Here is an 18,233-nt window from a genome sequence, read left to right on the forward strand (position 1 = left end):
GCTTATACTCAAGAATATATGGTACATTTATTATTGTCCTCTATTATTATTGGTATTATTACATTTATTATTTTTCTTTTTATTATTTTTTACAATATATTATTGTATATTATATACCATATATTACATATATGATATAGCTCAACACTATGGAATGGTGGAAGCTGTATATAGTGTGTCTCTGTGTGTGTGTATACACACATACGTACATATACGTATACCTTATACATAGTAATTTAATATACTATATAAATGTTATATATTTATATACAATATATATTATATACAATATATTGCATATAGTTATATATGTGTGTACATATATTTATATGCCTGTCAGATATATAAAACTCACAGCAACCTAATATTATATTATATATAATATGTAACATTTATATATAATATAAATAAATACTATACATGTAATGTATATTATATAAATACATATTACAATATTATATATACACATATATATATTGTAATATTTATATATAATATATAGTACATATATAAATATATATATAATAAATACATAGTACAATATATATACATATTATATATAAATATTACATATTTATACATATTATGTAGTACATATATAAATATTATATCCGTAAATATAATAAATACATAGTAAAATACATATACATATTATATATGAATATTACATATTTATACATATTATATAGTACATATATAAATATTGTATCCATAAATATAATACATAGTACAATACATATACACATATAATATATAATAAATACATAGTACAATGTATTATATATATATATATATAAAATAAATAAATAGTACAATGTATTTATTATATATATATATATATGTATGTATGTATATATAGTACAATATATATACATTTTATATATAAAATATTACATATTTATATGTATAATATAATATTATATTATATATATATTATATGTATAATATATAATACATATATTATGTATTATGTATATATAATATATATATACATAATATATATATATATATAATACATATATATTATGTATATTATATATATTATAATATATAATACATATATTATGTAATATATTATATACTAGTAATATATTATTAGTAATATATTATGTATATTATATATATTATAATATATAATACATATATATTATATGTATAATATATAGTAATATAAATATATATAATATAAATATATACTATATTATATAGACATATATAAATATTACATATTTATATACTAAATATAATACACATATAAATATTGCATACATATATATATAAAAATATAGATTATATAATATAATCTATATATATATATATAATACTATATTAAATAGACATGATATATATAAATATGTAATATTGTATATTGTATATATTATATAAATACATAATATTATATTATATAGACATGTTAAATATGATAAGAGAATATACAATAATATAATATAAAATATAAGTCTATTTCTATAACATTACTTTCGGTTTCGCTTTCACCATGGCAACTAGAACCCGGAAGTGGCGGCGTGCGTCTGCCGTCATTGACGCAGCGTCGCGTTCCCAGCCGCGCATGCGCGGTAGAAAGCCTCGCGCTCCCTCGCTCTCTCAGCGGCCTCGTCCATTCTGAGGGGAAAATTAGAACGACGCGCCATCTCGAAGGCGCCCGCTCGGGAATATTTTAATTCTCGTTCTGCGTTCGTGAGAAAGAGGAGAAGGTAGGAGGGCAAGGGGGGAAACAGGGGCGGCTTTAATTCAGACAACTATGTTTGACAAATACCCCCCCCCCTTTACGCCTATTTGGTTTCTTCCATCCAACGTGCCGGCAAGCAGTGAGTGCGCATGCGCAAAGCAGTGAGTGCGCATGCTGACTTCTCTACTTAGTTCCTTCCACCCAGCAGGCGACGAGTGCGCATGCGTAAGGACTGCTGAAGTCTGAATTTGGTTTCGTCCATCCAGCAGGCGGAAAGTGCGCATGCGCAAAGCCTTGCCGAAGTCTCTACTTGGTTCCTTCCATCCAGCAGGCGGAAAGTGCGCATGCGCAAAGCCTTGCCGAAGTCTGTACTTGGTTTCTTCCATCCAGCAGGCGGAAAGTGCGCATGCGCAAAGCCTTGCCGAAGTCTCTACTTGGTTCCTTCCATCCAGCAGGCGGAAAGGGCGCATGCGCAAAGCCTTGCCGAAGTTGGGGTGAGTTGAAAAATTATATACATATTATTATTATATATTATTATTATATAATGTTATTATTTGCTAAAATTAAATATTATTATTATTATATACATGAAGGTTATATTATATAACCTTTATGTTATATATTGTGTATAGAGCATAAGATATATTTTTCATTTCCCACAATATAATATAATATTGTAATAATAATATTATATCAACATACTATTGCAATATTAATATTCACCCTTCAGCAATAGCATTATTTTATATATAATATTGTTAATATGTAAGCAATATACGAATATATTATATCAATACGATATTAATATAATGTTATAATGTCATATCAATATAATATATAATTATATATCATTATCATATATAATTACATATATTATAATATATTTAATATATTTGTTATTGCTAAAAGATAAGCAATATATTCATACACTAATATAATGTATCAATATTATATAAATGTTATAATGTCATATCAATATAATTATCATATATAATTATATGTATTATAATATATTTAAGATATTTGTTATTGCTAAAAGATAAGCAATATTTTCACACACTAATACAATGTATCAATATTATATAAATGTTATAATGTCATATCAATATAATTATCATATATAATTACATATATTATAATATATTTAAGATATTTGTTATTGCTAAAAGATAAGCAATATATTCATACACTAATATAATGTATCAATATTATATAAATGTTATAATTTCATATCAATATAATTATATATATTATAATATATTTAATATATTTGTTATTGCTAAAAGAAGCAATATATTCATACACTAATATAACGTATCAATATAATTATATAAATGTAATATAATATATTGGTATAATTATTATATAGTAATATTACATGTTGAATATGTTATTTATGATTTTGCTAATAGATAAGCAATATATTATTCATATAATATAATATTTCAATATAGCCTTAATGTAATATGGTATTATGTCAATATAGTTTTATATAATTTTATATCAATGTAATTATAATACATAATAATATATAGTATATTTAATACATTATATTATATTACATATGATGTTGCTTATATATAAGCAGTATATTAATATATTATTATATAATAGCAATATAATATTAATATGTCCCCCATATAGTATTGCTTCTACGATCCAGATTTTAATTTAGGATTTGTCTTGACTTGGGCTCCATTCTGGGAGGAAAGTACAACAATAATAGAGAAAAGAAGGTGCTTTTTCCGGTTTTTCTGCAATATTTTGAGAACGGCAAAGCCGTAATTTCTCCTCTCTCATAATTGGAATTAATAGGCGTCTTGGTATAATTAAATTAAATGAGCAAACATGGAGAGGCAACCAAGCTGGGCAATTGCAACATCTAAGGAGAGGAAATTGAAAGAATATACAGAATTTCAGCCTATAATATTATATACGAATGGCATACTAATAATCATATCATCACAATGTTAAGCTCCGTATTAATATTATTATTATTATTATTAATATTATTAATATTATATCCACGTGGCATAATATTGATCTGTCCATATGACATTACTCAAAATGATATAATATAATAATATAGCTCCGTATAATATTATTAATATTATATCCACGTGGCATAATATTGATCTGTCCATATGACATTACTCAAAATGATATAATATAATAATATAGCTCCGTATAATATTATTAATATTATATCCACGTGGCATAATATTGATCTGTCCACATGACATTACTCGAAATGATATAATATAATAATATTATATATATATAATTATATATCCATAACATTATATGAATTACCCATATAACATATTAATAAACATATCATTATAATGTTAAGCTCCGTATAGTATTATTAATATTATATCCACGTGGCATAATATTGATCTGTCCACATGACATTACTCGAAATGATATAATATAATAATATTATATATATATAATTATATATCCATAACATTATATGAATTACCCATATAACATATTAATAAACATATCATTATAATGTTAAGCTCCGTATAGTATTATTAATATTATATCCACGTGGCATAATATTGATCTGTCCACATGACATTACTCGAAATGATATAATATAATAATATTATATATATATAATTATATATCCATAACATTATATGAATTACCCATATAACATATTAATAAACATATCATTATAATGTTAAGCTCCGTATAGTATTATTAATATTATATCCACGTGGCATAATATTGATCTGTCCACATGACATTACTCGAAATGATATAATATAATAATATTATATATATATATAATTATATATCCATAACATTATATGAATTACCCATATAACATATTAATAAACATATCATTATAATGTTAAGCTCCGTATAGTATTATTAATATTATATCCACGTGGCATAATATTGATCTGTCCACATGACATTACTCGAAATGATATAATATAATAATATTATATATATATAATTATATATCCATAACATTATATGAATTACCCATATAACATATTAATAAACATATCATTATAATGTTAAGCTCCGTATAGTATTATTAATATTATATCCACGTGGCATAATATTGATCTGTCCACATGACATTACTCGAAATGATATAATATAATAATATTATATATATATAATTATATATCCATAACATTATATGAATTACCCATATAACATATTAATAAACATATCATTATAATGTTAAGCTCCGTATAGTATTATTAATATTATATCCACGTGGCATAATATTGATCTGTCCACATGACATTACTCGAAATGATATAATATAATAATATTATATATATATAATTATATATCCATAACATTATATGAATTACCCATATAACATATTAATAAACATATCATTATAATGTTAAGCTCCGTATAGTATTATTAATATTATATCCACGTGGCATAATATTGATCTGTCCACATGACATTACTCGAAATGATATAATATAATAATATTATATATATATAATTATATATCCATAACATTATATGAATTACCCATATAACATATTAATAAACATATCATTATAATGTTAAGCTCCGTATAGTATTATTAATATTATATCCACGTGGCATAATATTGATCTGTCCATATGACATTACTCGAAATGATATAATATAACAATATTTTATATATATATATACTAGCTGTGCCCGGCCACGCGTTGCTGTGGCAAAGTGGTGGTGGTATTGGTTAAAATTGTTGTGTAATTTTTATTTGATGTTATTTGTATTTTTAAATTAATTTTATTGTAAGTTATCTTTTTATTTATTATATTTTATTATTTTCTTGTATTATTTTTAGTTATTTTCTGTTATTATAGTATTTTATTGTATTAATTTTTAGTGTTTTTTATTATTTTTTATTGGGTTGCTAGGAGACCAAGTTGGAGGAGCTTAGCCTTCTAACTGGCAGCAATGGGATAAAAGCAATTATTCCTCTCTCTCTAATTAGCAATTATTCCTCTCTCTCTAATTGTTTTGTGGGTCACCATGATGCCATCACTCTTTTATATATATAGATTATTATTATTATTATTATGTGGTATTATTAGTTTTTCATAGTATTATATTTATTATTATTGTAGATTATATATTACTAGGAGACCAAGTGGGCGGAACTTAGCCTTCTAACTGGTAGCAATTGGATAAAAACAATTATTCCTCTCCCTCTAATTAGGACTTTATTTTTCTTTTCCTTTTGTTGTATGAACGTAGAGGCATGGATGAGGGGTTGTGTCGTCAAATTTCGAGGTTGGGGGGCCTGTAGTTTTGTTGTTTTGTGGGTCGCCGTGATGCCATCACTCTTTTATATATATATATATATATATATATATATATATATATATATATATATAAAATTATAATAATATATCCATAACATTATATGAATTACCCATATAACATATTAATAAACATATAATTATAATGTTATTCATATTATATCCACGTGACATAATTTTAATAAATCCATATGGCATTACTCGATTCCAGCCACAGGGTTTGCTTCATCCGCTATGACGCTATGAGTCCTTTTGTGATCGTAGGATTTCCTCCTTGCTCTGTGATCGCCGGCATTTTTATGGCGTCGTAAATTAAATGAACCCTCCAACGAGTGTCACGTCCACGGTCTCCATGTCTTTCCAGCTTGGAGAGTCGTGCTCGTCCATCCGCCGGCCCGGCCCCTCGCCATGGTCACGGAACAGGAGGTCGAGCAAATCGGGCGGGCGCTGGCGGACCCCCGTCGTCCCTTGACGGACCGCTTCCGGGCGCTGTTCACCCTCCGCAATTTGGGGGGCCCCACGGCCATTGAGTGGATCGGGAAGGCATTCTCGGACGACTCGGCGCTCCTAAAACACGAGTTGGCCTATTGCCTGGGGCAGATGCAGGACGAGCGAGCCCTCCCCATCCTCATCGCCGTCCTCCAGGACCGCCGCCAAGAAGCCATGGTCCGACACGAAGCCGGTGAGAATCATCATCATCATCATCATCATCATAATTTTATTTCTTGCCTGCCTCTCCTCACATCCAGAGACGTTTCTGACTTCACCGGAAATCCATATAACCTATTTACAATCATATCATTATAACATAATAATAATATTCGATAACAGGAAATGATATGATTATTAATATGATAATGTTGCATGGATATTAATATATTGTATGGATATAATATTACTATTATAGTGTTATATGGATATATTAATATTATGTCATCTGTATATAATATTAATATAATATTCTGTAGGTTAGGATTCAGTATACTCTATCAATTTCCTCTTGTTGCATGGATATCAATATAATGCTACAGTAGAGTCTCACTTATCCAACACTCGCTTATCCAACGTTCTGGATTATCCAACGCATTTTTGTAGTCAATGTTTTCAATATATCGTGATATTTTGGTGCTAAATTCATAAATACAGTCATTACTACATAGAATTACTGCGTATTGAACTAATATAGCCATCTAACACTATAATAGTAATATTACATCCATACAATATATTAATATCCATACAAGATTATCATATGAATAATAATATCATTATAACTTATTATAAATTATATACAAATGACATAATATTACTATATCCATATAACATTATAATAGTAATATTACATCCATACAATATATTAATATCCATACAAGATTATCATATGAATAATAATATCATTATAACTTATTATAAATTATATACAAATGACATAATATTACTATATCCATATAACACTATAATAGTAATATTACATCCATACAATATATTAATATCCATACAAGATTATCATATGAATAATAATATCATTATAACTTATTATAAATTATATACAAATGACATAATATTAATATAGCCATATAACACTATAATAGTAATATTACATCCATACAATATATTAATATCCATACAAGATTATCATATGAATAATAATATCATTATAACTTATTATAAATTATATACAAATGACATAATATTACTATATCCATATAACACTATAATAGTAATATTACATCCATACAATATATTAATATCCATACAAGATTATCATATGAATAATAATATCATTATAACTTATTATAAATTATATACAAATGACATAATATTAATATAGCCATATAACACTATAATAGTAATATTACATCCATACAATATATTAATATCCATACAAGATTATCATATGAATAATAATATCATTATAACTTATTATAAATTATATACAAATGACATAATATTAATATAGCCATATAACACTATAATAGTAATATTACATCCAAACAATATATTAATATCCATGCAACATTATCATATTAATAATAATATCATTATAACTTATTATAAATTATATACAAATGACATAATATTACTATATCCATATAACACTATAATAGTAATATTACATCCATACAATATATTAATATCCATACAAGATTATCATATGAATAATAATATCATTATAACTTATTATAAATTATATACAAATGACATAATATTACTATATCCATATAACACTATAATAGTAATATTACATCCATACAGTATATTAATATCCATACAAGATTATCATATGAATAATAATATCATTATAACTTATTATAAATTATATACAAATGACATAATATTACTATATCCATATAACATTATAATAGTAATATTATATCCACATAACATATTAATATATGTACATTATCATGGCATTATAATATTAATATCCATATAATGTTATACTATTCATATTATATATTAATAATCATATTTTTTTTGTCTAGGGGAGGCATTGGGAGCTATTGGGAACCCCAAAGTCCTGGACGTCTTAAAGGAATATTCCGACGATCCCGTAATTGAGGTCAGTATATATTATTATTATATTATTTTGTCTTTAATATATTTTTATATTATTTTGTATTTAATATATTATTTTGTTTTTAGTATATTATTATATTATATTTTAATATATATTATTCTGTACTGTATTATTAGATTATCTTGCTTTTAATATATTATTATATTATTCTATTTTAATATATTATATTATTTTGTATTTACTATATTACTATATTATTTTGTCTTTAATACATTATTATATTATTTGGTTTTTAATATGTCAACATTCTATTTTTAATATATTATATTATTTTGTATTTACTATAATATTATATTAATTTTGTTTTTAATATATTACTATATTATTTTGTATTTACTATATTATGATATTATTTGGTCTTTAATATATGATTACATTATTCTATTTTTAATATATTATATTATTTTGTATTTACTATATTATTATATTAATTTGGTTTTTACTATATTATTATATGCTTCTATTAATGTTGTATCATTACAATATTATTATTACAGGCTGGGCAATGGGCGGAGCCAAAGTGGCAGTTGCGTGTCTCTAGCGTGCCCTTGTATTTACTCTATTTATTGTATGCTTCTATTAATGTTGTATCATTACAATATTATTATTACAGGCTGGGCAATGGGCGGAGCCAAAGTGGCAGTTGCGTGTCTCTAGCGTGCCCTTGTATTTACTCTATTTATTGTATGCTTCTATTAATGTTGTATCATTACAATATTATTATTACCGGCTGGGCGGAGGGCGGAGCCAAAGTTGGCAGTTGCGTGTCTCTAGCGTGCCCTTGTATTTACTCTATTTATTGTATGCTTCTATTAATGTTGTATCATTACAATATTATTATTACCGGCTGGGCAGTGGGCGGAGCCAAAGTGGCAGTTGCGTGTCTCTAGCGTGCCCTTGTATTTACTCTATTTATTGTATGCTTCTATTAATGTTGTATCATTACAATATTATTATTACCGGCTGGGCGGAGGGCGGAGCCAAAGTTGGCAGTTGCGTGTCTCTAGCGTGCCCTTGTATTTACTCTATTTATTGTATGCTTCTATTAATGTTGTATCATTACAATATTATTATTACCGGCTGGGCAGTGGGCGGAGCCAAAGTGGCAGTTGCGTGTCTCTAGCATGCCCTTGTATTTATTTATTGTATGCTTCTATTAATGTTGTATCATTACAATATTATTATTACCGGCTGGGCAGTGGGCGGAGCCAAAGTTGGCAGTTGAGTGTCTCTAGCTGGCTCTTGTTTCCCGTTCCGTGTGTGCAGGTGGCGGAGACGTGTCAGTTGGCGGTCAAGCGGCTGGAGTGGCTGGGGGGCCACGGCGGGGGGTCCATGGGGGGTCCGTACCTCTCGGTGGACCCGGCGCCCCCGTCCGAGGAGGCCGACGTGGGGAAACTGAGGCAGGCGCTGCTGGACGAGTCGCGGCCGCTGTTCGAGCGCTACCGGGCCATGTTCGCCCTCCGGAACCTGGGCGGAGAGGCCGCCATCTTGGCCTTGGCCGAGGGTGAGAACCGGGGTGCCCGTGGTGGAGGAAAAACAGAAAATCTAGGATGGAATTGTCCTCGAAGGAAAGCCTTCACTTGGGTGGTGGGCAGTGTGGTGTTTGTTAATATTATTATTATTATATATAAATAATAATATACTATGATATTATATTGATAATAATATATTATTATATTATATAAATAACATTGTGATACTATGATAATTATTATTATATTATTAGTAATAATATATTTTTATGTTATATTAATAATATATTATTGCAATGTGTTCATAATATCATATCATATAATCTTATATTATTGATATGATATGATGTTATGAACATATTGCAATAATATATTATTAATATAACATAACAATATATTATTATTAATAATATAATAATAATTATCATAGTATTATTATAATATTATATTATATATATTATATTATATTATATTATATTATTAATATATTAATATTATATAATTATTATATTATTATAAGAATATGATATTATTATATCAGTAATAATATTGTAGCCTTCCTTGCACTTCAGTCTGGGTTTCTTCATTAAATTTCCGTTGTTTTTTGGAGGCTAGCAAATGATGTATTATATTATTATTAATAATAAAAATAGTATATTGTTATAATATTATATTATAAGAATATGATATTATTATATTAAAAATAATATTGTAACCTTCCTTGCACTTCAGTCTGGGTTTCTTCATTAAGTTTCCGTTGTTTTTTGGAAGCTAGCAAATGACATATTATATTATTAATAATAATAATAATAGTATATATTATATTATTAATTATTATTATTATTAATAGTATATTGTTATCAGAATATGATATTATTATATTATATTGATAATAATATTGTAACCTTCCTTGCACTTCAGTCTGGGTTTTTTCATTAAGTTTCCGTTGTTTTTTGGAGGCTAGCAAATGATGTATTATTATTAATAATAATAATAGTATATTGTTATAAGAATATGATATTATTATATTAATAATAATATTGTAACCTTCCTTGCACTTCAGTCTGGGTTTCTTCATTAAGTTTCTGTTGTTTTTTGGAGGCTAGCAAATGATGTATTATTATTATTATTATTATTATTATTATTATTATTATTATTATTATTATTATTATTAATAGTATATTGTTATAAGAATATGATATTATTATATTAATAATAATATTGTAAACTTCCTTGCACTTCAGTCTGGGTTTCTTCATTAAGTTTCCGTTGTTTTTTGGAGGCTAGCAAATGATGTATTATTATTATTATTATTATTATTATTATTATTATTATTATTATTATTAATAGTATATTGTTATAAGAATATGATATTATTATATTAATAATAATATTGTAAACTTCCTTGCACTTCAGTCTGGGTTTCTTCATTAAGTTTCCGTTGTTTTTTGGAGGCTAGCAAATGATGTATTATTATTATTATTATTATTATTATTATTATTATTATTAATAGTATATTGTTATAAGAATATGATATTATTATATTAATAATAATATTGTAAACTTCCTTGCACTTCAGTCTGGGTTTCTTCATTAAGTTTCCGTTGTTTTTTGGAGGCTAGCAAATGATGTATTATTATTATTATTATTATTAATAATAGTATATTGTTATAAGAATATGATATTATTATATTAATAATAATATTGTAAACTTCCTTGCACTTCAGTCTGGGTTTCTTCATTAAGTTTCCGTTGTTTTTTGGAGGCTAGCAAATGATGTATTATTATTATTATTATTAATAATAGTATATTGTTATAAGAATATGATATTATTATATTAATAATAATATTGTAAACTTCCTTGCACTTCAGTCTGGGTTTCTTCATTAAGTTTCCGTTGTTTTTTGGAGGCTAGCAAATGATGTATTATTATTATTATTAATAATAGTATATTGTTATAAGAATATGATATTATTATATTAATAATAATATTGTAGCCTTCTTTGCACTTCAGTCTGGGTTTCTTCATTAAGTTTCTGTTGTTTTTTGGACGCTAGCAAATGATGTATTAATAATTTAATTAGTTGGGGGTCCTTTAGTTTTGTTGTTTTGTCGGTGCCGCGACGCCATTACTCTTTTATATATATAGTTAGTGACTCCGCCGGTGTGCGTTTTCCCCCCGGCAGGGCTGTGTTGCGGGAGCGCGCTCTTCCGTCACGAGGTGGCCTACGTGCTGGGCCAGGCGGGTCACGAGGCGGCCGTCCCGCGGTTGTCGTGGTCGCTGGGCCGCCCGGGCGAGAGCCCCATGGTGCGCCACGAGTGCGCAGAGGCCCTGGGCGCCATCGCCAAGCCCTCCTGCCTGGACACGCTGCGCGAACACGCCTCCGACCCCGAGCGCGTGGTGCGAGAGAGCTGCCAGGTCGCCCTCGACATGTACGAGCACGAAAACAACCCCAAGGAATTCCAGTACGCCGACGGACTCGCCAAGCTCAAGACCACGGGATGAGCACCCCTTCCGCCCCCCCCGTATCCACGGCCCTATATCCGCGGTCTTCATATTCTCCCAGTGGTGGTGGGGTGACGGTAGTCATTAAAAACAAAAACTATTTTTTTTTGGCAGTAAATAAATATTTCGTGAAAGGCACTTTGGTTGCTCAGTTGTTAGACTGATACGCCAGAGTTGCCTCTTTTGAACCGTTAGGGGGAGAAAGGTAATGCCAGTGCACACAAAAACCACACACACACACTTATATATGTATATGTTTTGGTGACGGTAGCCATTGAAAACAAAAACAATTTTATTTTTATTTATTTTTTGGAAAATAAATATTTCGTGAAAGGCACTTGGGTTGCTCGGTTGTTAGACTGATACGCCAGAGTTGCCTCTTTTGAACCGTTAGGGGGAGAAAGGTAACGCCAGTGCACAAAAACACACACACACACACATATGTATGTATAGGTATATGTGTGTGTGTTTAGGTTATTCGGTTGTTAGACTGATACTCCAGGTTGCCTCTTTTGAACCGTTAGGGGGAGAAAGATAATGCCAGTGCACAAAAAAAACACACACACGTATACGTGTATATGTTTTGGTGACGGTAGCCATTGAAAACAATTTTTGCGGAAAATAAATATTTTGTGAAAGGCACTTGGGCTGCTCGGTTGTTAGACTGATACGCCAGAGTTGCCTCTTTTGAACCGTTAGGGGGAGAAAGATAGTGCCAGTGCACAAAAAAAAAACAAAAAATAAAAACACACACACGCATATATTATAAACACAATATATATAATTATATTATGAATGTAATATATATTAATATTATCATAATATATATAATATATATTATATTATCATATTATATTATGAATAAAATAATGTTATGAATATAATATTAATATAACGTAATATTGTATTATTAATACTATACTAACATAGTAGAAATATAGTTTTAATATGTATGTGTGTGTGTGTGTGTGTGTGTGTTCTTTGTGCAAGGCACTTAGGTTACTCGGTTGTTAGACTGATACGCCAGAGTTGCCTCTTTTGAACCGTTAGGGGGAGAAAGGTAATGCCAGTGCACACAAAAACCACACACACACACGTATATATGTATATGTTTTGGTGACGGTAGCCATTGAAAACAAAAACAATTTTATTTTTATTTATTTTTTGGAAAATAAATATTTCGTGAAAGGCACTTGGGTTGCTCGGTTGTTAGACTGATGCGCCAGAGTTGCCTCTTTTGAACCGTTGGGGGGAGAAAGGTAACGCCAGTGCACAAAAACACACACACACACACACATATGTATGTATAGGTATATGTGTGTGTGTTTAGGTTATTCGGTTGTTAGACTGATACTCCAGGTTGCCTCTTTTGAACCGTTAGGGGGAGAAAGATAATGCCAGTGCACAAAAAAAACACACACACGTATATGTGTATATGTTTTGGTGACAGTAGCCATTGAAAACAATTTTTGCGGAAAATAAATATTTTGTGAAAGGCACTTGGGTTGCTCGGTTGTTAGACTGATACGCCAGAGTTGCCTCTTTTGAACCGTTAGGGGGAGAAAGGTAACGCCAGTGCACAAAAACACACACACACATATGTATGTATAGGTTGGTTCTCGCAGAGGCAGAGGCAGCAGGAGGACATTTTTGCTCCCTGGCTTCAGGTAGGATTTGGCTAAGATTTGGCTAAGATTTTAAACTGAGTGTGGGCTTGGCTCCTGTGGTCAAAGTCTAACTGTTGGGTGACTGTTGTGTTGAAAGAGAGCCAGGTACTTAAGTTGATTGACAGCAGGCATTGTCCCCTGTTAATTGAGTTTCTGGGAAAGCTTTATTTGCCAGTGTCGCGCGCGCCGTCAGGCACCTTTACTAACTATCCTTTGCATTACATACAGGAAACAAAGCAACATAAACAAATACACAAAGACGTGGTTTGTTGCAGTCTGCACATAAAGTGCGTGCATATTACTTAACTGTACAAAGATCCCACTTGGCCACCACGCTCACCAAGAGATGCAACAAAAGCAAAACATTCCCATCACATGCACCAGCTGTGGCATGTTCCGCTTTTTCACACAAAAACTAGACAACTACATCTGCTCCAAATGCAAACAGATGACTCTGATGGAGCAGAGGATCCAACAGCTCGAGCACCGTATTAAGACCCTTAAGGACACTCAGGCACTCGAGCTCTTCTTGGACACTGCACAACACGCTGCTGTAGATCAGCAGCCTGCATCACACCAACACCACCAAGACCATGATCAGGAACCTTATGGGGAGATCAACTCAAAGGTAGACAACCCTCAGGCTTGGAAGGAGGTCACCCATAGAAGGAGACGCAGGACCAGGCAGCCTCCGCAGAACTCCTCTGCTCAGCTGCATTTACACAACAGATTTGAAATTCTTACATCATTAACATACAATCAGGAAACACATCTTGTGGAGGACCACAGTTTCTTAGATACCACTCAGTGGACCATCCTGGATTAATGCGCAGGGGATAGCCCTGACGGGGACAGTGCATCACCACAGTCACACTTATGTAATCATGCAAATGCTCCATCCCCAATCATAGACCAGGAGCAACAGGAAATGCAAGATACTTCACTTCGGCAGAAAAAATGGAAATTAAAGAGACAGAATGGGGGACGATGCCTGGCTTGACAGCAGTGTGTGCGAAAAAGACCTTGGAGTCCTCGTGGGGAGGAAGGTGAACATGAGCCAACAATGTGATGCGGCAGCTAAAAAAGCCAATGGGATTCTGTCCTGCATCAAGAGGGGAATAGCGTCTAGATCCAGGGAAGTTATGCTCCCCCTCTTTCTATTCTGCCCTGGTCAGACCACACCTGGAATACTGTGTCCAATTTTGGGCACCACAGTTGAAGGGAGATGTTGACAAGCTGGAAAGCGTCCAGAGGAGGGAGACTAAAATGATGAAGGGTCTGGAGAACAAGCCCTATGAAGAGCGGCTGAAAGAGCTGGGCATGTTTAGCCTGCAGAAGAGAAGGCTGAGAGGAGACATGATAGCCATGTACAAATATGTGAAGGAAAGTCCTAGGGAGGAGGGAGGGAGCTTGTTTTCTGCTGCCCTGCAGACTAGGACACAAGGGAACAAGGGCTTCAAACGACAGGAAAGAAAGGAGATTCCGTCTGAACATCAGGAAGAACTTCCTCACTGTGAGGAAGTGGAACTCTCTGCCCCGGGGCCGTGGTGGAGGCTCCTTCCTTGGAGGCTTTTAAGCAGAGGCTGGATGGCCATCTGTCGGGGGTGCTTTGAATGCGATTTCCTGCTTCTTGGCAGAATGGGGTTGGACTAGATGGCCCATGTGGTCTCTTCCAACTCTACTATTCTATGATTCTATGATTCTATGATTCTATGATAGGAAGCCCTTGAGCAAAGCTGACAACACCTCCTTGGTTGCGATAAGCTTTGCGTCCGTCCGCCCACCGTGGTTGGCATTACTTGTATTTCCCTCTCCCCGCCGGCATCGGGAGATAACGGCTGGCTCCGAACGAGACTCCACTTCCCCCTCGGCCTCCGTGACTGCCCGGCCTATCGCTCCGCCACCTTGTAAATGTCACCAGATCCCTCGCTTGGGATTCCTGCGTCCGTTCGCCGCTTTGTTCTCTCCCTCGCCTTCTCTCTCGTTGTGTTTCCACTTCCCAAAATAGGCCGGCGGCCGAGAGAGACGTGCCCGGTTTCGCCCTAGAAGGCGGCAAAAAGCCTTGGCAGATCGAACGTTGTGCACACAAAAGGGCAATTGTAGAGCATCCTCCATTCTTGGGAGGCGTCAGGCAACAATTCCCATCATCCCTGCATTACTCTTCATAGTTAATGGTATTTAATAGACATGTCCAAAAAATCATTTTGAATCGTATATCGGAATTATTTCGGATTGTTCTCGCTTTTTGATACGCATTCCGAGACATTGTCTCACAGCGCAACCAGCAATGTAATTCGAACCGTTGTTGGCCCATTCTCTAATTGTCTCTTCATGTTTCGTTAATCCCCCCCCCCCCCAAAAATTTTTTTAAATATATTTTAAAAAATATTTAAAATTTTTTTTTGTTTCTTCAACCTACCTTGAATGGGAGCTTAGCGCAGCCTAACATGGCTGCCGCTCCCCGGCCAATCAGAAGCTTCCACGATGGACGCAAAGGTGGGGGCTAACGTCCTCTGCGTCCACATGGAAGATTGCCATACAAGCCCGGTGTGTAGCGATTGCGCATGCGCGTCCCCCATTTTAGAAACATTTAGAATCATTACGAATTTTCGGAAACATCCGAAATTTTTGGGTGAAAAAATCGGAAGTACTTTCTATATCGAAGCGCCAGCGCCCCCTACTTTAGAAACGAGAATTGAAACATGCCTAGTATTTAAGCTTGCCAATTCCAACAGACAAGGGTTCTCTCTCCCACCCTGGACATCATTCCACAGGAGTATATACACTCCACTTGCCTCATGAACAAACTTCTGAGGATGCCGGCCACAGATGCAGGTGAAACGCAAGGAAAAAATGCTACTCGAACATGGTCACACAGCCTGGAAAACTCACAGCTTGTTTGTTCCTCCTTTTTAATAACCCGTGCCCTTTGCAGACCAGTCTCTGTTGTTTCTTTGCTATGTATCTCCCTATTTTCATCACTGAATTGTACGAGGTCTTGCCAAGACTTTGGGGAGTCAGTGAAACCGAGCCAGTGAGGAGACTCAAAAAGGACCCAAAGGAAAAACTCGTCCCGATTCAAGCTTGCGTTTTGTTTGCCTTCCCAGCAGCTGCGCCGTTTTTCTTTGTAATCCCACTTAAGAATAGTATACAAACATCGCTCTGAATCTTGACAAGGGATCTGGTCTTAGAATAGCCGGGTGACTCCAAACACGTTCGGCAAAGCTTCCTGAGTTGGACGTGGAATTTTTTTTTTTAAAATGGGTTTAACATCTACACAAATAACCAACCACTACCAGAAGGGACAGAGTTTCCTCTATGTTGACGATTGGTCCATCACTGCCCAAGAAGAGAGCTTTGAAATGGTTGAGCAGAAGCTCTCCGAAGTTTTAGGTGCTCTTATTGCCTATTACAGGGGAAACCAGCTGATTCCTCATCCATCCGACTGTTAGGGATTGTGGGAGTTGAAGTCCAAAACGCCTGGAGGGAGGGCCCAAGTTGGCCCATGGTTGTGCTAGGAGTATGTCGTCCAGATACAGAATGATGTCATTCACATGCTGAAGGAAGTCCAAAATACTTGGAGGGAGGGCCCAAGTTGGCCCATGGTTGTGCTAGGAGTATGTCATCCATGTACAGGAGGATGTGGTCCAAATGCTGAAGGAAGTCCAAAATACTTGGAGGGAGGTCCCAAGTTGGCCCATGGTTGTGCTAGGAGTATGTCGTCTAGATAAAGGAAGTCCAAAATACTTGGAGGGAGGTCCCAAGTTGGCCCATGGTTGTGCTAGGAGTATGTCGTCTAGATAAAGGAAGTCCAAAATACTTGGAGGGAGGTCCCAAGTTGGCCCATGGTTGTGCTAGGAGTATGTCGTCTAGATAAAGGAAGTCCAAAATACTTGGAGGGAGGGCCCAAGTTGGCCCATGGTTGTGCTAGGAGTATGTCGTCTAGATAAAGGAAGTCCAAAATACTTGGAGGGAGGGCCCAAGTTGGCCCATGGTTGTGCTAGGAGTATGTC

General features: G+C 32.7%; 1 protein-coding gene across 2 annotated transcripts; it reads left to right on the forward strand.

The window, feature by feature from the left end:
• Positions 1 to 1,559: 1,559 nt before the first annotated feature.
• On the forward strand, positions 1,560 to 13,745 carry dohh (deoxyhypusine hydroxylase). 2 transcript variants are annotated; one of them, XM_062959632.1, is made up of 6 exons: positions 1,560 to 1,715; positions 1,957 to 2,184; positions 6,359 to 6,676; positions 8,481 to 8,557; positions 9,842 to 10,079; positions 12,234 to 13,745. In XM_062959632.1, exons 2-6 carry the CDS (start codon positions 2,097 to 2,099, stop codon positions 12,551 to 12,553), a joined length of 1,041 nt encoding a protein of 346 aa, XP_062815702.1. In that variant the 5' UTR covers positions 1,560 to 1,715; positions 1,957 to 2,096; the 3' UTR covers positions 12,554 to 13,745. The 2 variants fall into 2 exon arrangements, with proteins under 2 accessions (XP_062815702.1, XP_062815703.1); XM_062959633.1 differs by having other exon boundaries at positions 1,577 to 1,715; positions 1,960 to 2,184.
• The last annotated feature ends 4,488 nt before the right edge of the window (positions 13,746 to 18,233 follow it).

This window comes from Anolis carolinensis, unplaced genomic scaffold (genome assembly GCF_035594765.1).
Source record: "Anolis carolinensis isolate JA03-04 unplaced genomic scaffold, rAnoCar3.1.pri scaffold_7, whole genome shotgun sequence".
Taxonomy (NCBI): Eukaryota; Metazoa; Chordata; class Lepidosauria; order Squamata; family Dactyloidae; genus Anolis; species Anolis carolinensis.